The sequence below is a fragment of the Castor canadensis genome, chromosome 4, assembly GCF_047511655.1.
Source record: "Castor canadensis chromosome 4, mCasCan1.hap1v2, whole genome shotgun sequence".
Classification (NCBI taxonomy): domain Eukaryota; kingdom Metazoa; phylum Chordata; class Mammalia; order Rodentia; family Castoridae; genus Castor; species Castor canadensis.
Genome location: NC_133389.1, coordinates 113,720,470 through 113,742,112, shown reverse-complemented (window position 1 = coordinate 113,742,112; position 21,643 = coordinate 113,720,470). Strand labels below are relative to the sequence as shown.

At 47.5% G+C, this 21,643-nt stretch overlaps 1 protein-coding gene across 21 annotated transcripts in view; it reads right to left on the bottom strand.

The window, feature by feature from the left end:
* Window positions 1-21,643, bottom strand: part of Tanc1 (tetratricopeptide repeat, ankyrin repeat and coiled-coil containing 1) — a 259,962-nt gene that overhangs the window by 11,565 nt on the left and 226,754 nt on the right. For all 21 annotated transcript variants that reach the window (XM_074070867.1, XM_074070878.1, XM_074070870.1 and 18 more), the window contains one exon: window positions 847-980. In XM_074070867.1, the coding sequence (XP_073926968.1) occupies window positions 847-980 (134 nt within the window). The remainder of the gene's footprint in view (window positions 1-846; window positions 981-21,643) is intronic.

Sequence of the window (21,643 nt, the reverse complement as noted above, 5' to 3'; positions counted from 1 at the left end):
CACATGTCTGGCAAGCACTATACCACTAAGCTACATCCCCAGCCAAGAAAGCAACTTATAACCAAGACTCTTAGCTTCAGCAGTATGCCTTCATCCAGTGTATGGTGGTGAGGCTGGGGAGGAAATACACAAGCCAGGAGGGAGTCTCAAACCCACCCCATGCCAGTGGAAACTGCTCTATTCTGGGGTCAGGTCTAGAGGTTTCCCTGTCACATACTCATTACATCACCACTGAGGCAGAAGGTTGAACATTGCCATTGCTTTGCCTTTATGCATCAAAAAATGCCTTCCACCTTCCTTGGACTTAGAAAACACAGAGACCAGGAGAGAGAGGTTGCCACAGGGTCATTGTTCTTCCTATAAGAGGTATAATATCATTTATTTGACTGTATAGTACACATGTAAACTGGTGTCAGGTGTGGGATAGGTATGTGGTTGCTGTTTACAAAATGAAGGAATGATGAACCACTGTGCCAGGGATCCCGACTCCACTGAATTGAACACAGCTATGAAAATGTTTCCCGTGCTTTAAGAGCACCACAGGCCTGCTCTTTTTCAAGTATGTTGGCCAGTGGGTTACAAAACAATAGCAGATATGTTGTAGCAGACCTCCTATTCCCACCATCCATCCCTGTCAAGAGAAGCAGCTAAGTGTGTCTGGCCTGGCCATCATTTTATCCCCAGCCTGCATGGCTGACTACACGTTTGTCCTGTCAAATCTTTGCTTTTGCCCTGACAGCACAGGCAGAAACAAGGGGAACAGGGATCGGGCCACAAGTGGTCTCCATAGTGAACTCCCCCCCCCCACTCATTGTTACTGAAGCCTGCGGGGGGCCGATGGGGTACCTGCCAATGCCCCTGGCGTGCTGCGCAAAACAGAGGGAGGACCCCTCTCCTGTTGGTCCGTGACACGGCAGCGCCCCGCTCCAGCAGCAACTCACATACCTCCAACTTTCCTCTTCCTGCAGCGGCAGTCAGGGCTGTGGGAAAGTCACAGGGAGGAAGAGGCTTTAGGAGTGAAATGCAGGGGACACAGGTTCTCTGACATTTTCCCACCCCCTTTGTTCCCCTTTACCTTTAAATCTGGATGAGCTCTGCAATAGCTGTGATCAAAGGAGCACAGCAGAAATGATACCTGACAGTGTCTGGGCCAGGGCCTAAGAGATAGGCAACTTGTGCTTCCTTCAAGTGCTCATTCTTGGACCAGAGACCATGCTGTGAGGAGGGCTGAGCAGCCCTGGGTGAGGCCCAAAGAGAGAAGAACCAAGGCCTGCAATGTGGCTGACAGCTGCAGGTGAGCTCCCATGGACAGCCAGCACCAGCTACCTGACCACATGCAGGAGCCATCATGGGAAGGGCTCCTAGCAGGAGTCAGACTGTGTCACCTAGAATTATAAGGGCAGGGCCACCTAGACCTGCCCCATCATGCCCCACCCAAATTGTAGATTCTGGTTTCGATTTTCATAGCAGAGAGAATCAGAACAGAGTGCAGCACAAATGGAGATGAATATTGTTATTCAGACTGACATCTTAACCTTAAGTCAATTTTATTCAACAGAAATAATTACTGAGGACGTCAGGAGCATACCCCACCATTCCTGCCTTGACAGAGCTCAGAATCTAACAAGTCAGGATTTAGAGTTAACTAAGTCAACAACAAAATGGGGAAGGGCAGATTGCAGAGGGCATGGGGTGCTGAGTGGATGTCAGCTGGGGTTCAGGGGCTTCCATGGAGTGGGGCCACTATAGGGAGGATGACACTATATAACAAATGAAACAAAGGTAAAGGGAATGGCCAAGATTCTTAAGAACCCAGCATACCAGTGGTTGTGCCATTCCTTTGCCCCCATCCGAGCTTCTGCTAGTCCTCTAGGAAAGGACAATAGGTGCCAGGGACAAGGACAATGGCTCTTCAGTGGGACAAGAGAAGAGGACAGGTCAGGGCTGAGTAGCATAGGATCAATGCTCCTCAGGTAGAAGCTCCACCCACCCCATCCCCTACAGTGCCTGCTTGGGACAAATTTATTTTTCAATATAACCTTGAACCCATAAATTCCCAGCTTCTGGAATAGAGCAGTATCCATACAAACCAGACAGAACTCTCAGACTTAAATGAAGAAACACAGGAATAGAACCTTCATAAAAGGCAAAGTCAATGCCAGTGAATTTATGAAAAGTACTAGATCTCATACCAATCAGGTAGTTGAAAAACAGATGTGGAACAACTGGACAGTCATTCCCCATTGGTGGGAGTGACAGCGGAGAGTGCTGGGGACAAAACAGGTGATATTGGTAGGTCACAGTTGCACCTACCTTTGCATAGTAGCACCTTTCACACAGCCCTAAACCAGACACAGCCTACATGGTTGTCAGTGGTGGAACACAGCAGTGTGTGGGGTTACCACACAATGGACACCACACATCAGTGGAAATACATGCTATGCAACTAAACTCAACAGCTCAAAACACCAAGAGCACGTGGTGGCCAGCAGTCCGGTAACAACAGACTTGATGAGGGGCCTCCTTTTAGAAAGGGTGAGACCTGGCTCTGTCTCCTGAACACCTCCGCAGCGCTGGGGACTCAGCAGTGAAGACCAAGAGAGCCACATATTCAGGAAGCTTGGCTTCCACACACATGTCTGAGTGCAACAGTCTTTTTCAGACCCCTCTCAGGATGGTTGGCTGACGATCAGTCTTTCCAGTGTCTACCTTCTTAGAAGGCCAGGGAGGTAGGGGGTCAGCTGCTAATCTGTGACCGCCTCTGGTCACATTTACTCCAGCCTCCCATCAATCCAGCCATATTTAACCACAGGAGCCATGTATACACACACAAGGAGCAGAGCTAACAGCTGGGCCTGATTTCCTATAATAAATGGTGGTTCTTCCAGGGTACAAAGTCTCTATACACTGTCTTCTGGATCATAATGCAGTGTGGCCACCGACTTCACCACATCATTTATCAAACCTTCCTGACATCACCTGAGCTCTGCTCCCAACCCTGAGGCCTTCTCCTCCTGAGGCAAGTGAGGACAGGACTCAATGGGGGTCGTATGGGGCAAGTGGACACGGCAGGGCTAGTTCTGGGAACCTCAGGTGTGAAGATCAGAAACATGGCAAAGGTCACACAGCCTCTCCTGTCCTTCCCGAAGGGCAAGTTGGCTCTCAGTTTGCTTCTGGCTTCCTGCTCCTGAAGCAGGACTATGGCCCTCACTGAGGACACTGTCCCTCCTTCAGTGGCTTCTTCAAACTAGCCCCTTGTAAGGGTTTCTGTGGCAGCCCAGAGAGGTCAGGTGACCCAAGGGCCTGGCTCATTCTAACTGCTCTGCTCATTGTTGCACCCCCACCTGGATGATTCCATAGCCTGATTCTTTCAAGAAGTAGCTCAGCACAGCTCTCCAGAAAAATATGTTTAAGGGGCTGTGTCCTGACTGTTAGCCTCAAGCCTCTTGATTAGCTTTGTAGCAGACAGTATTGAAGGGGCAGGAGGGTGGACCAGAGGTAATCACAGAATAGGAGCTGACTCTAGCCTCCCCAGGCCTGACCAGGGGGACCTGAGGGGCTGGCATCTGCTGGCTGGACAAGATGTTCTAACATCTGAAACAATTGTATTTTTCCATGAGGCAAAACAAATCCTGTCGGCATGTCCTCCTTGGTTTCTATGGTAGAATGCTACTTCAAGCAGTGGGATGGCCCTTTGTGGTTCATCAAGGTGGCAACTGGTAAATCCAACCATGTCTCTGTGAGAACTCAAGAGCGGGCACCAAGGTCTAGTTTCATGGGTCCCTAGCAGAGGGTGTAGAGGCTGGAATGCCGAGTCTCCCAAATGAGGGATTCCTCAGCTCTGGATTCCAGGGGTCAAAAATGTAACACAGGATAAGATACCCAGAAACATGACTCCAATTTCACTTACAGTGTGACTCTGACAAACCCTTGAGGTCTCCTGGCTTCATTTTCATTTGTATAGTTAAGGGGTTGAAATAGATCAGGTTTATGAAGAGTCCAAAGGTTCAGCAAATGTTTTAATTCTAATTCCATTTTTTAAGTGCACCTTAACTATTTAAACATGTGTAATAAACATAATACCCTTTACCATGTCTGCTGTTACTAGATTCTAATACTCTGAGGTGACCTAGCAGATTATCACGGTGCCCAGAGTAACTTATATTGAGCAGTATTCATAACATATCTCTCCTATCTTCTGTTGAATTTCTTACCACTGTAAGAGGAGCCTTTTCTTTTCTTTCTTTTTTTTTTTTTTTTAAAGCAGTACTGGTTATTGAACCCAAGGCCTCCTGCATGCTAGGCAAGTGCTCAGAGCTACACCTCAAGCCTTTTTAAACTTTGAGACAGGGTATTGCTAAGTTCTCCAGGCTGGCCTTGAACTTTCAATCCACGTGCCTCAGCCTCCAAATTACAGCTGGAGGACAGGTATGCACTACCATACCTGGATCACAAAGAAGCATTTTAAACTATAGTTGCTAGCTGCATCACTGATGTGGATGAATGTGGATTTTGTCAAGACAGTGCAGTAAGAATGAAGACAGAAGGAAAATGGGTTCCACTCCTATCTGTGATGTAAACAAGCTCACTGTCCTCATGGAGCAGACTTGCATTAACAGTTTTATGCACTGACACACAAAACCAGTGGACAAGGTGCAACTACCCTTAGCCAGTCCTAGCCTCTGTTGCAGGGAACCCCTGCTGCTGTCTGTTCCTGCCCGTAATGACTGTCACAATACTGATTCCAATGAGCAAGGGGCTTGGGCACTTTTTTGTATAGTAGGGGACCAAAATACGCCACCCCCAAATCAGTCTGCCTCTTTGGCACAAGGTCATTTTGTGCTGATTGTTTTGAGAAACTGAAGACATGGGAGAAGCTCTAGCAGAGGAGCTGCCCTTTTGTGAGGGCAACTGACACCTCTACAGGAACTCCCTTGGCAGGACTCCTCTGTTTCAGGATACCAAGTGTTGGGTCTGGAGACCTAAGTCAGTTGAGTGGGTATCCCATCCCCCATGGAGAGCAATATCATTCCTGCATCCTGAGGAGTTAGAGGCCTGCATTCCTGCATCCTAAAGGAGAGATACAGATCTACCACAGGGCTGATGAGCAAAATGCTCTCAAGATTGTTTCCTCTCCCCCAATAAAGGTGCAAACCAAACCAGTTCACCTGAGAAAGCCTGCTAATCCATGGCAAATTAAAAAACCCACCTAACCCAGAGTTAGAACATCCATAAAAACCCCAGCCTTCACCTGAGCAGTGAGCTGCCATCTTCTGGGCTCCACTGCCAGTACTTTAGCTGTAGCCTTTCCTTTCTCTCCAATAAATCCTACTACTCCTCTCCATGTGGTCACTTTGGGCCTACATTTCCAACATTTTGGTGCCATGACTTGGATGGGGGCTCCCCACTAATCCTGGTGGGTCCCCCATTCCAACTTACCCCACGACCACCGAGGACATGACTGGCCAGGACTCATCCTCTCGATCGCCCTGCTTGCATCCAACACCAGACATTCTTTGGTGAGTCCACATACCCTTCTCAGGCTCCCTTTGTGGTCTCTCCCTTCGGTGTCTCTGGGGTTTTCAAATACTCCCCCTGTTTGGCTATCTCTGGGCGGCTCAGGCAGTAGAGGTATTCCCTTCCTTGTTGGGCTTGGATCCATTTTGTCGTGGGTCTCAGAGTCCCATTGTCAAAAAGCCTGGGCCCAGGTGACCCATAGCCCTCGGCCCATCGGCGGCCTTGCAAACCACCTGAACTCAGTGAGGACCAATTCTCATGTGTTTTGCATTCTCTTGGATATTTGTGCTGTGCGAGGCCGCTCCACAGTACGTAATATCCTCCTCTCCCATTCCAGGACCAGGTCCCTCATAATGAGTACCTCTACTTCTTCTCTGCTGTCTGACTCCCCATTGAGATGCCTCCTCAAAAATTTAGACACCTTGGGTTTGACCCCAGACATAAAACCAAAAAATTTAATCCGCTTTTGCACTCAAATCTGGCCCACTTATCCTTTAGACAACCAAAATCACTGGCCCCTCTTCGGGTCTTTAGATCCAAACCTTTTAAGGGATCTGTATAACTATTGTGAGTGATCGGGACGATGGGGAGAGATTCCATATGTTCAAGCCTTCTCATTCCTCCGTCTAAATCTGGTTCTCTGCACCACTTGCAAACCTAAACATGTACTCCTTGCTCTAAAGCCTTCAGCCTCAACCTCCACCCTCTCTTCGGACTTTGACCCAGCACAAGCCCCCTCCATACCGTCGGCAGGCTCCACCCAATCCTCCTAATCCTCCTCTTCCCCAACCTACCCCGCCATCACTTCCTGCTTCTTCACCCCCTTCCGTGCTGCCCTCCACCCCCACTTCCTCTTCCGCTCCGATTCCTCCCTCTTCCCCTACCTTCAGTCCTCCTGCCACTAGGTCATGCACTCTTGCTGCCCAGTCTCCCCCTCCTTCCCTCCTAGCACCCCTTCGGGAGGTAGCCAGATCTAAGAGCATTGTTAGAGTTCATGTCCCCTTTTCTATGCTCAATCTCTCCCAAATCGAAGCCCGCCTGAGCTCCTACACAACTAACCCCTCTGCCTATGTCAAACAATTTCAATATTTACTCCAGTCTTACAGCCTAACCTACCATGATATCTATCTCATTCTCTCTAACACCCTCTTGCCTGAGGAACGTAGAAGGGTTTGGGAACAGGCTCGCACATACGCAGATGAGGTCCACCAAACCAGTCCTTCTCACCCTACTGGCACCCTGGCAGTGCCTGATCATGATCCCAATTGGGACTACAACACCCAGGCTGGACTTACTCTCCGAGACCAATTTGCCACCTGTCTCCTGGCAGGACTAAAACGGGCATCACAAAAGGCCATTAATTTTGAGAAACTCCAAGAAATCATCCAGGACAAAATGGAGAACCCCTCTACCTTCCTAGACAGATTGACCAGGGCCCTCCAACAATACACCAACATTGACCCAGATTCCACAGATGGTAGATAGCTCCTTATGACTTATTTTTTCTCCCAAAGTTACCCCGACATTAGGGCTAAACTAAAAAAACTCGATAGAGGCCCCCGACTCCTCAGACTGAAGTGCTGGCAACTGCCTTCAAGGTGTTCCAGTCCCAGGATGAAAAGGCAAAACGCCAAAAATACCAGATGCTGGCTCAGGCTATGAGAGGCCCAAATCCTCATACAAAATGAGAGGGTCAATGTCTGTCAACTGGGAGCCCCTCAGGCCCCTGTTTTAAATGTGGACAAGGGCCTGCCCTTGTCCCATGCTGCCACCATGACCTTGTCCTAAATACCATGCCCCTGGGCATTGGGCAATTGATTGCCCTGGCTCCCGGCGGGGGGCCGGGTTGGCTTCTCCAGTACCGACCTCATAGGGCTGGCAACTGATGATTGAAGGACCCTTGGGACTCCCCTCCCAGCAACTACCATCTTGTTTCTGGAGCCAAAGGTAAGCCTTCTGGTTGATGGGTGCCCCATCTGCCTCCTCTTGGACACCGGTGCCACTTTTTCAGTTCTGACAGAGTTTTGGGGGGCCACCAGCCCATCACAAACTCCTATTGTCGGGGTAGGGGGACAAACTATTTTTCCCAGAAAGACCCCCATGCTTTCCTGCTTCTTTTCGGGTCATCCTTTTGCCCACCAGTTTCTAGTCATGCCCCAATGTCCCACCCCTTTACTGGGAAGAGATATTTTGACCAAATTTTGGGCCTCCATCTCATTTAACTTCTATCCCATTCCCCTTCTCTCCCTTATGGCTATGGCCGGCCCTTCTGATTTCACCAGCCAGACTCTTCCCTCAGGGGTGGACCCCAAGGTATGGGACACTCATACTCCCTCCCTGGCCACTTGTCCTCCCATTAAGATTCTCTTACAGGATCCCCATCACTTTCCGTGCCAGCCTCAGTACCTCCTCCCTACTTCCAGCCTGCTGGGACTACAACCAATCATTAACGATTTACTTCAAAAGGGGTTCCTCAGACCTACCCACTCCCCATACAACTCCCTCATCCTAGCTGTAAAAAAATCAAATGGTACCTACTGCCTTGTCCAGGATCTTAGACTCATTAATAACGCTGTTAAACCCATACACCCCTTCGTCCCTAACCCTTACACCATTCTCTCCTCTATTCCTGCCTCCTCCACTTACTTCTCGGTCCTTGACCTCAAGGATGCCTTTTTTACCATTCCCCTCTCCCCCGACTCACAGGACATTTTTGCTTTTACCTGGATGGACCCACTCACACACCACTCACAACAGCTCACTTGGACAGTCCTCCCTCAGGGTTTTAGGGATAGCCCTCATCTATTTGGCCAGGTGCTTGCTAACGATCTCAAAAACCTCCATCTCCCTAGGTTCACTCTCCTCCAATATGTAGATGATTTACTCTTATGTAGCCCCTCTCTAGACATCTCTAAAACTGACACCACTTTACTCTTAAACTTTCTGGTGGAGAAGGGATATCAGGCCTCTCTCCACAAAGCCCAACTTTCTCAATTAACAGTTACATACCTGGGAGTTCAATTGTCCCATGACTCTAAGGCAATTCCTCTGGACAGAAAACAGCTCATTCGGGAAATGCTGGCTCCCAAAACGAAGGAAGAAATTCTTTCCTTTTTGGGACTGGCCGGATATTTCCGGGTCTGGATCCCCAACTATTCCCTCCTGGCAGCCCCCTTATACAATGCCACTAAGGGAGACTCCTCTGAACCTTTACTTACCTCTATTGACACCCCTTTCTGACGCCTTCAACAGGCACTTCTCCAGGCCCTGGCCTTCCACCTGGTGAATACCCAGAAACCATTCACCCTCTATGTCCATGAAAATAAAGGCCTAGCCTTGGGAGTTCTGGATCAAGACAAGGGTCCCACATTTTCCCCAGTAGCATATTTATCCAAAAAACTAGACCCCACAGTCCGGGGATGGGTCCCCTGTCTATAGGCCTTATCAGTTCAGTTTTAGTTCAGGAATCAAAGAAACTCACTTTCGGGGGGACAATCACAGTCATTTCCCCCCACTACCTGGCAGAGCTTCTCACGTATAAGGGCTTAAGAACACTTCCCCCTTGCTGGATCTTGTCGCTTCTTGTTTCCTTCCCCCATGATTCCTCCATTACCCTCCGTGCTTGCTCCTCCTTAAACCCTGCCACCCTCCTACCCACCTCTACCACCATGCCTACCCACTACTGCGTCAAGACCCTGGAGGCCCTTCTCCCCTACCCTTCACACATCCAGGAAGGGCCCCTACAGGGCTCCACCTATACCTGGTTCACTGATGGCCGCTCATATGTAGAGGGGGGTTGTACGGAGAGCAGGTTATGCTACAGTATCCTTAACCCAAACCATCAAGGCACAGCCCCTCCCTCCCAGTACCACCAATCAGCAGGCTGAACTGTTTGCAGTTACAAGGGCTTTTGAGCTGGTGGCCAGCCATTCTCTCACTCTATACATTGATTCTAAATATGTCTTCCACATTCTCCTCTCTCACTCAGCTATCTGGAAAGAAAGGGGATTATTAACCACGAGAGGGACCTCTGTCACCAACTCCACTTTTATTACCAACCTACTCCGGGCCTCTCTCCTTCCTTCTAAGATTGGAATCACCCACTGCCGGTCCCACCAAATGGATTCATCACCCATTACTAGGGGCAATTCTAAGGCAGATCAGGCTGCCCGACAGGCGGCAGGGGAGAATTACTCCACTCTGGCTCTTGCACAACATCAGGACCAGAGTCCTGAACCGGCCCATGAGTCACTCCCTAGACATGTTCTCCTTTCGTATCTACACTCCATCTTCCACACTAGCACTCAAAATCTCAAACTTTTCTTAAACTCATTCTTCCCCCTTACCCCAGAAGATTCCCAATATCTACACCACCTCACCTCCACATGTCCCACTTGTCAGAGGACTAACCCACACACCCCTTTGAGGCCCAGCCCATTCCCTACTCACCAGGCCAGGGGACACATCCCAGGGGCGGATTGGCAGGTAGACTTTACAAATATGCCCAGAGTAAAGAGACACAGGTACCTTCTGGTTCTGGTGGACACTTTCTCGGGATGGGTGGAGGCCTTCCCAACCTCCAATAAGAGGGCTACAACTGTGGCAGCTATTATTGTAACCCATATCATTCCTTGGTTTGGGATGCCTACCTCCTTCCAATCAGATAATGGCCCAGAGTTCACATCCCAGATAACCCAAACAATTATCAAGGCCCTTAATATCCCATGGCAGTTCCACATCCCTTACCACCCCTCCTCATCAGGGAAGGTAGAACGCTCCAACCGGACACTAAAGGAAGTTCTCACCAAACTCACCTTAGAACTACACCTAGACTGGGTTCAATTCCTTCCAATAGCCCTCTTCTGTCTATGGGTGCTCCCACGGAAGCCCACACAAATGAGTTAATGTTCAGTCGCCCAGCTCTGCCTCTGGGAATCACCTCCTCCCCGGGCCCCCTCCCAGGGCACCTCACCTTTCCTCTTCTCTCCTTCATTCGAACACAATTATGGCGACACCATTACACCTTATCTCTGGACCCTTCACGCACTCATCTCTCTTTCCCTTTAAATCCAGGGGACTGGGTCTATTTTTCTCCTCCTTTCCCCGAGAAGAAACCCCTCACCCCAAAATGGAAGGGGCCCCTTAAAAATCATCCTCTGTACTCCTACTGCAGCCCAATTAGAAGAGACTCTGGGAAAACTAACATCTTGGATTCATATTTCCAGGCTAAAGCCAGCCCGGCCCCCCAGAGACAACTGGCAGAGCAATCCCAGCGACCCTTCGCCTTTGCCCCCTGCTTTCATTTGCACCCCTTCCCCTGGAGATCCCTTGAAACTTCACATCTCTCGGGTCCATGTTCCCTCCCCGGCCCCCAAAGATGTGCCTTGACTCTCTCTTTTTATTCGCTGTTCTCACCCTCCTCTCCAAGAGTGGGCAGGCTAACGCCAGAGGGTATTTTTGGAGGTTTAAGATACAGGAGACCTACACTGTCTCACGAACCTCTATCACCAGTCTGGTGGGCACCGGAGACTGCCCTCCTAAGGGGTACAAGACCCCTCTCTCAGTCCCCTTCAAACCCAGGAGTGATAGCGACTTTGGATGCCATTGCCCTTTCTTCTCCCAGACTAAGGACTACTGCAGGAAGGGGGCACCACATACCCAGGAATGGGGGGGATGTCCTTATTGGTCCTGTAACATCTACCAGGTACTGAATTTAAGGGGCCCAGGCAATGAATTCTCCCGTTATAGGGGACAAAATGGGACCATCGTGGCCCACATCCCCAACCCATGGGACAACAGATGGGTTCGGAGTGAAATGATAGCCCTCTATGCTGGGTGCACTGCCTCAAAACCCTCAGCTCACGTTATGATTTCCAGGAAGCTCACCCTTCCAATCCCTACTCAAAAGGACGTGACTTCGGAGGTCCTCCAGTCAGAACAAAGCCTACAACAGGCCCTTCCACAATCCTCCACCCCTACTTGGCTCCAACTGTTCCAGGCTCCACTCCAACTCATGAACCTCATCACATCCATTATTGTCATTGACTGCTTTCTTTGTGCTTCCCTTCAGAGTCCTCTGCTGGCTGCAGTTCCCATTAACACTTCGTCTTCTATCAAGGCTTCCCCTGCCTTACGGAGCTCCTCATGCACTCCTCCCTTGTCATTGGTACCTCTATGGGCACCTGACTCTACACAAGTTCCCCTTCCTACACACACCTGTTATATGCTGCTCTTGACATCTTGGTCCAACTTTTCTCTCTCCTGTCATATCTACGTCATGGTTACAGCACAACTGGCATCCCCCTCGGGGCTATATTTCTGGTGCCACAACACCCTACATTCCTGCATAACCCAAACTACCCTCGGGCCCTGCATACTGATAATTATAGTTCCCCAACTTACTCTTTATGGTGCTCATCCAAAGCACGCTGCCTTCTTGCCCATTATGGTGGGTATAAGTTTGACAACCTCCGTTGCCGCTGCAGGCTTTGCGGGGGGAGCTCTTGGCCATAGTGTTATTTCAGCAAGGGACTTTGAGGAGCACTTACAGATCACCCTTGAATCCACCTCGGCCTCACTGGCCTCCCTTCAGCATCAGCTCACCTCTTTAGCTCAGGTGGCCCTCCAAAATCGTAGGGCCCTGGACCTCTTAACAGCCGAAAAAGGGGGTACCTGTTTCTTCCTCCAGGAGGAATGTTGCTATTATGTCAATGAGTCCGGAATCGTGGAACAAAATGTCAAAAGGTTAACAGACTTGCCGAGGACCTCCTAAGGAGACCCAGTAAAAACACCTTAACCGACCTGCTGAGCTCTCCTCTCGTCACCTGGCTCCTGCCTTTCTTGGGTCCTTTGCTTATGCTCATTACTCTCTGCACCCTCCTACCCTGTTTACTACAGTTTCTCAGATCTCAGATGAACAGAATCTCTAACCAAACTTTCAACCAGCTTCTCCTTCAGGGATATCACCCCCTCAGAGCTCAGCCAGAGGACACCTGCGATGAACCCTGCCGGGACACTGTACTATGAGCCACTTCAATCCCTTAAAAGGTGCCTACTGCAGTCCCTTGATTCCCTATGCGAGGACAGCTGGCTAATACCTGCCATACGAGGCCCAGAGGAGTGGCTGGAGACCATTTACGATCTATGACTACAGGGAACCTTTATCGAATTCAGGGAAGAGGAAATTTTCACCTTTGGAGCCTGGGTGTATGCCGTTACGAGAACTCACTACTCCGACGCCATCTGCCAACTAACCCTCCCTTCCCTTACGCTGCCCCTTGCCAGCTTGAAGAAGCCAGAGCGAACACAATGCTCCCCCTTCCTTAACAAACAAAAAAGGGAGGACTGTTGGCAATAATGGCGCTGATAGGTTTTGGTTCTTACCGCACCCTTAAGCTTCAGTTTCCCAGGGTCACGGTCCTGCCTCAAGTCTAGCTTGAATCCTCCTTCTAGCCCCAACCTCCAATCAGCATGAACCATAAGATCCTAATAATCCTAATAATCATGCTGAGTCTCACTGAGGGGTATTTAAGCCCCTCCCCCCCCTCCCCCCTCGGCAATAAAGAATCTCTTGGCCAGTTCACTCCTCTCCACGTGGTCACTTTGGATCTACATTTCCAACAAGAACCGACCACAAACCATGCCCTTGTTAACCATGCCTTGTGTGGGGCCTCTGCGAAGGTCCCCATACCTTCACCAGGGTTGCAAAGTATAGCAGTATATAAGCCTGAAGTTGAAGCCCTCCTCTGTGAGATGTACTCACATCTCTCTCTCTGAGCTTCCATGTTATTAAATCTTCCATATTTACCTGTCTTTTGTTACAGGGATCTGTTTCCAGCTAGGAACTATGAAGAGGATGGAGGAAAATTTTTTCTTCCCCTAACATGTTTGTCATCTGGAATGATCTGAACATGAGCCCTATGAGCATTTGTGGATGAAAGATCTGGGTGTCAGTGGCTACCTAGGCCTGCTACTCCTCTGTGACTTCCCTCTACTTGGGGACCCTGCTCCTCTCTGTCCCTGACTAAGTGAAAAAACGTCAAGAGACAGCATACAGACATGCATATGCATGTGCACACACAAGCATGAACATAGATGTGAGTGTGCTACAAGCAGAGGCAGGGTCAGCATGTGTGTAGGACTCGATGGAAAGAAAGAGCCCTGGGATTTCCATCTGATGAGACTGGAGCAGTCCACCCCCAAGCATTTTGTCTTTTCACTTGATAAATAAGCCTCACTGGTATTAGAAATGGGGCCTTTAAATCAGGACTTCTGGCAACAGCTGCCAACAGCAGCACATCAGAAATGACAGCCAAACACTAAAAATAGAGTCTGTGTGTTTTACAGAGGTGGCAGAGAAGCCGGAGGTTAGAGCAGCTGACAAGTGGACAAGGACATCACCCCAGGCCTGGTGACTACACTGGATTCCACCTCCTCCTCCCCCCTCACCACCCAGCCCACCCTGCCCTGTGCTTGGTGGCTAAGGTCCTTTTGAGGGGATTAAGAACCTATCAGCACAGGCCCTTTTGCTCAGGCTGAAAACAGATCACATTCTACACACAAATTCCTAATGAATCACTCATTCACTCATTTTCAGAACATGCTGATAGACAACAGGACCTGGGTTTCCCCTTTTCTACTCAGAGTGAGTATTTTTAGTTCCATCACTGCCAACTCCAGAGGCCAGGATGCATCTCAAGTTTCAGCAGCCACAAAGACTTCAGGATACCATATTCGGAAACAAGGGAGACTGAAGAACCAGTCAACCACATGCTTAAGCAAACAAACCTAGGGCAAAACTGTGCTTAGGAATTCTAAGCATTCTGCTGAAAAGGCCAACCTCTGAGCTAATTCTAATGAGGGTCAGTGCTCTTCTTTGCCTGACCAGACAAAAAGGAGGTACAGGGATAAGGGGGGGTGGGGGGGTAGTGAGAGCCCTTACCAGTGGACAAAGCCTTGCATCCTGCCAAGGAAACACGAAGATGGTAAGAAATGGAAGCTCTAAAAACAATGTGAACACATGGCACTTTTTAGGACTCTAATTGGACACAAGTACTTTTTGCTTACAAAATCCTTAACAAGATGGCATTTGTGTAATTAAATTCCCAAGAAAGCATGCATCCTTTTCTGGCAATCCTGAAGAATTTCCTCTCAGCAATACTGTCTTCTTCTGTAAAGCATGAGCAGATTTGTCGTACGGATGTTCATTTTTAGAACCTGATTGACACTCAACCATCTGAACTTATTAAAAACATCAGTGAGAAAGAAATAGTTCTTTGTCCCATAAAATGGATCATTGGCAGAAATCTTTTACATATTAAACTTCTCTGGGCCAAGATCTGATTTACAAAAACCCAACTGTCAACTTGCCAGGAACATAGTCATTCCATCGATAGGGCTGTTTATAAAATGTTATAACAGAGCTGTAACTCAAGTGCACAGGGACATGCCACCCAGGCCTGGGCCGGCTTGGCTTAAGGGTCATAACCTTAATCATTATTCCCTGTATCTATTTCTATTCCTGACTTGGACAGAAGGGCAGCAGGTCAGCACATATAGAGGCATCCTCTCCCCACCCCTGCAGACAACTGCCTTTAGTGCATTACACAGGGAAAATCCAAACCATCCTCCAAGGCCAGCACTGATAGCATGAACAAATGAGTTTGCACCTGCTGTGTACACCTCCTGCTGGCTAAGAAAGCAATGTGGGAGAGAGGCTCAGCTTTGTTTGTATTTGTGTGTTCACTTGTGCAATTTATTTCCTGTTATACTAACCATTCCAAGCTTTTATGAAAGTGAAAAAAAAGTGAAAGTGCCAATATTAGAGTAAGCAGCAGAGTTCTCAGAAATATCCTCTAGTTGTGACAAAAGTGGAGACCATTAGGTGTGACAAAGGCAGTGATGTTTGACCCTTGACTGGGGCTTAATGGACACACACCACTCAACCATAAAGGAAAAGGAGCAAAGCAAACATTGTGCAAGAGATGGTACAGATTTCTCAGCTATTTTGTCTAAAAGGTAGAATGTAATTAGAAACATCATGTTTTTTTAAGCCCAGTGAATGATGCCCCCTCTTCAACTAACATCTTAAGAAGCTGCTGTGTCCAGAGGCTGACTGTGGCCTGTGTTTTGCTGCTCTGCCACTTGGAACTGGGTGTTGCCAAGGAGGGCCTCAGAGAGGTTAGTCCTCAACCTCCCCACCCTCACCAAATAAAAGTAGCTCCTCCCCTGAAGGTGAGGCTCTGCCCCTTCCCAGAACAGGCTAGGATTTCTAGAAGCCAATGATCCCCTCATGCTTTGTTAGGCATTTCCTTCCATCTTTGAGAGGAGAGGATTTCCACTTGGAACATACTTTCCAAGACCTATAAGTTCTTTGTCTCTACAAAGCCCGGGCAGTTATTTGATCTAATCTTCAACAATTTAAAGGATAAAATGAAAGTAAAGACTGCACATGAGAACACTGCACTTGCATCAGGAGACAAACCTCCCAAGCTCTGGGGACCAGAGACAGCTTCCAACACTGCCAGCCTTCAGAAACACTTTCTAAGAGGGCTATGGCTCACCACTGTAATCTTACGACTGGAAGCCAGTGTAGTCCCAATGCTTTCTGAACATAAGCAACAGTGTTGTTCATTCCACCTTCTTACTGTTCTCCAGTTGGCAAAACTCTCAGGACAGCCAGGACTCCTGAGGGCCATGCTGGGCTCTACAGGGAGCAACCTGGCTAGAGCCAAGTACAGGAGTTCTAAGTAAAAAGGCAACAGCCACACATCATGTAAAATGTGTCCCCTCATCACCTTTTTTTTGGTGGGGGAGTGTTGAGACAAGATCTCTCTCTATAGCCCAGACTGACCTCAAATTTGCCATTCTCCTGCCTCTGTCTCCATAGCACAGGGATTACAGGTATGTACCACCATGCCTGGCTTCATTACTCTACTTCTATTGAGCTACATATGAGAACTTAAAACTAGGGAGGGAGAAACCAAATCTGAGGCACAAGAAGACCTCTGACTGCGTTTCAGATTTTATTATAGAAATTTACTGTCAGTCTCTGGGTGTGGAATAAAGCTGAAACATGAGCTTTATATTTCCAAGCGCTCCCTAAAAAACAAAACGTGCATGGCCACTAAATGGATTCCATACATGTGATCAAAAAGCTTTTCCCTTCTTTATCTATGATTTCATCTCCATAAAGTAACTGCAAAGCAGTAAGATTTTATTGCTTAAACATTTACTTAAATATCAAGACTAAAAGTACAACATAAGTGACTGCCATATTATAACAATTAGTATTAACTTATCACAAATCTGGCCACATATAGGATCTTCTGAACACTTGTCAACTGTTGAGCATGGTACAAAATACCAAGGGTGCATTCCTATTTAATCTTGATAAAAAGCACTTTGAATGAGATATAACTTATATCTACTTTACTGAATTGAAGGAACTGAGTCGAAGCTGGTTATGTCACTGGCCCCAAATCACAAAGTAAATCATGTAAGAGTCAGGAGCTTCACCTGGCAGCTGAATTTACCAGAAGCCATGCTCTTAATCAAGCTAGGAAGATCCTAACCTATTTTAACAATACAGCATGACATTTATAAAGGGCTTTATACATGACCACCTTGTGCCCTGCCTATATAAATCTACTCCATACACAACCAACTTCTGTAAGGCAAGTACTATTCTTAACTGATACTGATGAGGGAAGAAAGGCCCAAAAGGTTCAACAATGTGAATGTCTGGCTGGCATCTGAGTTCTTAACGCCTGCTTTGTTGCCTAGGGGACGTCTCCTCTAAAGACAGCTAACCTGCCAAACAGCTGCCAATGAATGTCATTTAGAAGGAAGTACCAGAAACACCTGTTTTCCTGAAAAACTGTTACGCTTTCCAGTCTGAAATCGCTGTGTTCCTTTCTAGCCCTCGTCATGTGGCATCCTAAGGCCAGAACAGTAGCTCAACTTAGGGATATGCAGGATGACCTTACAGCATACACATTGGAGCTGTTTTTCATGTCCTGTTCCAGACCCAATTTTTTTCCTATTTGTGTATGCATTATTTCAAATAAGCCTCATCATAGTCTTTGAGGAATTGTGTGTGCTATAAATAATATAAATGTAATTTAAAAATGATCTCCTACAACATAAACCATATTTCCTGTAGATTCTGTTCTTCTATAAGTATGTCAGGAGATCACAGCTTTGAAGAACTGTCATTTCTAAGAAGAGCTGTTCTAAGAGTGTGGCTCATTATTTCTGATCCACTTGCACATCAAGTCACTAAGGGCATGTCCCATTACTGAAAGTATGTCCCATGTCACCATGGCATGTCTTGTCCTGTTCCTCTTCTCTCCTTAGCATCTGAGCACACACAGGGCAGGACAGAGTCATGTATGGGATACCACATGAGATGTCGATGTAAAAGGGGGGTGTTCTCATGAAACCAACCAACACAATTTCACATCTCGTCTTAATAAAAGAAAAGAAAGACAGAGAGGACCTAAATATTATTTCCATGAGAATTTGAAAGAAACAATCCTGATTTCTCTGGGGAGTGCAAGAGTGAGCAGACAAGCAGTGGTGCTTATGGGTAATGATGCTCTCGGTTGCCAAAGCACAGATGAGTGTAGGTTTTCTGTTGAAGGTGGACGTGCTGTTTTTTAAATGAAGAGGAAGGAATCACTTACTAGATACATAAGCTCCATGTGCAAAAGAAACAAACACAATAAAAGGAACATTTTCCAAAACCAATACTGAGTGCCAGAAAATCTAATGTCAGAGGTAGACAATAGCAAGTCACATAGTTTTTCTCTACAGGACAGATTTAGCATTCTATTTCTTGTTCAGTGTCACACACATTCTCCATATGCCCCAGCAAGCAATGGACAAACTTTCCTTCCAGACTCTTACCCAAAATTCTGCCCTGAGGAACACATACAGATTAAGTGTCTCTCATCTCCAAATCCAAAATCAAAATCCAAAATCTGATACTTTCTGAACATCAACATAATGTTCAAACAGTTTTGGATTTTGGAGCATCTCAGGATTTTGGATTTTAGCATTAGGGATGCTTAACCAATAAAGTCTATGCAAACATTCCAAAGTCTGAAAATCTCCCAACTCTGAAACACATCTGGTCCCAAGCATTTTGGATAAGGGGCACATACCTGTATATGTGAAGACCAAGCTCAATTCAGTGTTTTAAAATTTATTTTAAATTCTTCCCAAAGAAAGGCCCTCCCTTCCTTCAAAAACTAGGCTAAAATTCAAATGAAGAAGTAATTTTTAAAGCAACAAGAAGGCATGGTGTTTCCTGTGTTCTGGGTGACTTTGGAGATGGTAAGCCCAGCTGTCCATGACTTGATGCACCCAGGACGGAAGCTGAACAGCTACAGAATGGGAAAGTACAGTGGGTTCATGGAGACAAGAGGGAAACAGAAATCACAAAGTGTGAAATGCAAAGGACCTCCTGCCCCAAGGCTGGCCTGGAGATGCCCTACCCCAGTTGAGGGTGATGCTTGGGATTCAAGCCCCAGAGGTGGCCAGGTTCTGTCCAGAATTAGCAAACAGTGGATGAGGACTAGCACATGTGCCGAGCGGCACTGCCTCCATGCACTAGGAATGGGAGGCGTGCTCTGCATCCAAAAGCTATACTCAAGTGACAGTGGAGAAAACTCAGCTCTTTTTAGGAGCAGAGACAAGTAAAAGTGTCGTTAGCAGCTTAGGTTATAGAAACCAATTATTTACAAAAACCAAACTCCTTCAAAAAAAGTACTCACCAATTAAAATAGCACTGAGTTAACACATAAGACTTAGCACTTCACACCAAGTATTTCAATCAGACTTAACTCACTCTGGTAAGACACCCCTTTTCAGAAACTAGGGAAGGGCAGCCCTTGGAGGTGCTTGATGTCACATCTTCTGGAAGCCCATGGCTCTAGGCCTTCTGGCAGATGGGCTATGAAGCAATGAGAGGACCTCTGAGGGGGCAACGGAGTCAGGGTAGGCAGCTGCCAGAGAGTAGCATGAAGGCACAGCAGAGGGAGAGGTCACAGACACAAAAGTAGGGGCCAACATGGGCCATTCTATCCGGTTGGCCATTCCTACAACATGCTGGGGTGAGGGGGTGATACAGTTCAGCAGTCAGACATGACAATCTGAGCCATCCTGGAATACAGCACGATGTAACTCTATGTGACACAGAGAGATGCTTCTTCAGAATGACTGGGCTCCTTGCTCAACCCCTCTCCAATAAGTATTTCTCCAAAATATTCCTACAAAATGAACATCACCTGTCCTAAAAATTGTGTAGCTTCATTGTCTTTAAATCTACTTTTTACTCAGTTAAAAACCTACGTGACAAGCCCTGGATTAGACCAGCATGGTCCAGTATGATGGCCAGTAGACAAGACATGCAAATTTAAACAAATTAAGGTAAAATTAGACTTTAAATGCAATTACACAATCACATTTCAAGCCCTCGGTATCCATGTGTGGCTAGTGGCTACCATATTGGACAACAGTGACATCTTCATCAGTACAGAACTTCTCTGGGGCAGTGTTATAGTAAGGCAGTCACAACAGAGGCATGACCAGGTGAGCGCAAGAGACAGAAATTCTGCCCTTGTGAAGCCCACAATTTGGAGAAGAGAGCCTCTTATCAAAAAGCAACATGAACAATAAGGTTCAGAGTTAAGGCCTGGGAAAGGAAGGGCAAAGTGAGCCAAAGGAAACACGTGGGGAAGGAAGCCTTGTTTATAAGATGGGCACATTCGTTTTATTGCTTTCTGTTTTCTTGTAGTGCTGGGGATTGAATCTTGGGCCTGGAAGCATGCTAGGTATAACTCCACCACTGGGCTACCCTCCTAGCCCTTTGGACAGGCATGTTTGCATGTTAAAGGGCAGAAACTGAAATAGAAGGGCCTCTATTCCTTTCTATCCAGAGCAGGAGGTTCTGGCCAGAAGCACAGATCACAGGCTCACACACTTGAGAGGAGTTTGGAAACACAGTCCCTCTGACAATTCCCACAGCATGAAGTCACCAGTTAAGCATCTCTGGTCATTTCAGCTTGGGCTGATTCACATCAAACACTGACATGGAAACAGTAACTCGATTTAGTCGAGACTCCGTGGGAGCTGGCACTGACTCATCATGGCTGTGGAATGCCTGAGACAGAGATAACCCAAGCATCTGATGGGCTGTCTCCATGTTTAAAAACTCCCAGAAACTTGGGGCCATCATCTGACCATGTCTGTGGGTGTCCCAGAGTCAAGGGCTTGGCAGCTTCAAAGGTGGTGCTGGTAAGGGCAGACGCTCTTCCTTCACTTCAGCATTCTTCTGATGGATCACACTCCTCCTCACTCTTCAAGGAGGAGGAGGAGGATAAAGACAAAGACTCCAGATCTATTGCAACTACAGAACTGACTTTGAAGGGTACTCAGAGTACTGAGGACACAGGACTGTCCTGATCCTGATCATCCAGCCTCATGGATGAGGAACAACTGGTCTGTTGTTCCTTGTGAGCCCTTCTTCCTGGCTAAGAGCTGTTACCACTTCTGAGAGACCACTGTTCCCAATCAGCAATAAGCATGATGGCTGCTGTGAAGAGATAGATTTAGAATGCACAACTCTGTCCTCTCAGGAAAGTGGAGAAGCACTGTGGGCAGGGAGTCAGCACCTGCATCTCTGAACCACGGTTAGGAGCGAGAGAAGAGATAGGTAGGGAAGTACTGCACAGAGAATAACCCACTCTTCAAACATAGTCAGGTGAGCCAAAAACAGATGGGAGACTGCCTTGTAACTCATCAGTCAGCATTTTAAAGCCAAGCTGTTTATACTGAGTGGACTTGTAAATGGATATGAGGGTTCCAGGAGGTAAAAGGACTGCATTATTCATACAAAGCTTACAGCTGTTTCCCCAACTCCCCACACCCTAGACAGGAATCACTTTCCTCAGGCTGTAGCTAACAATAGACAAGGGCCAGTCTACTGTGTTTTGTACACAAAGTACCATTGAGAGCACTCAGGATTGAGGACTGAGCAAAGCAACCAAACAAGCAACTGTTTTCACTGCTGAGGGTTCCTATAGTGATGAGAAACAACAGCATACCCCACACAGGCTGGGGA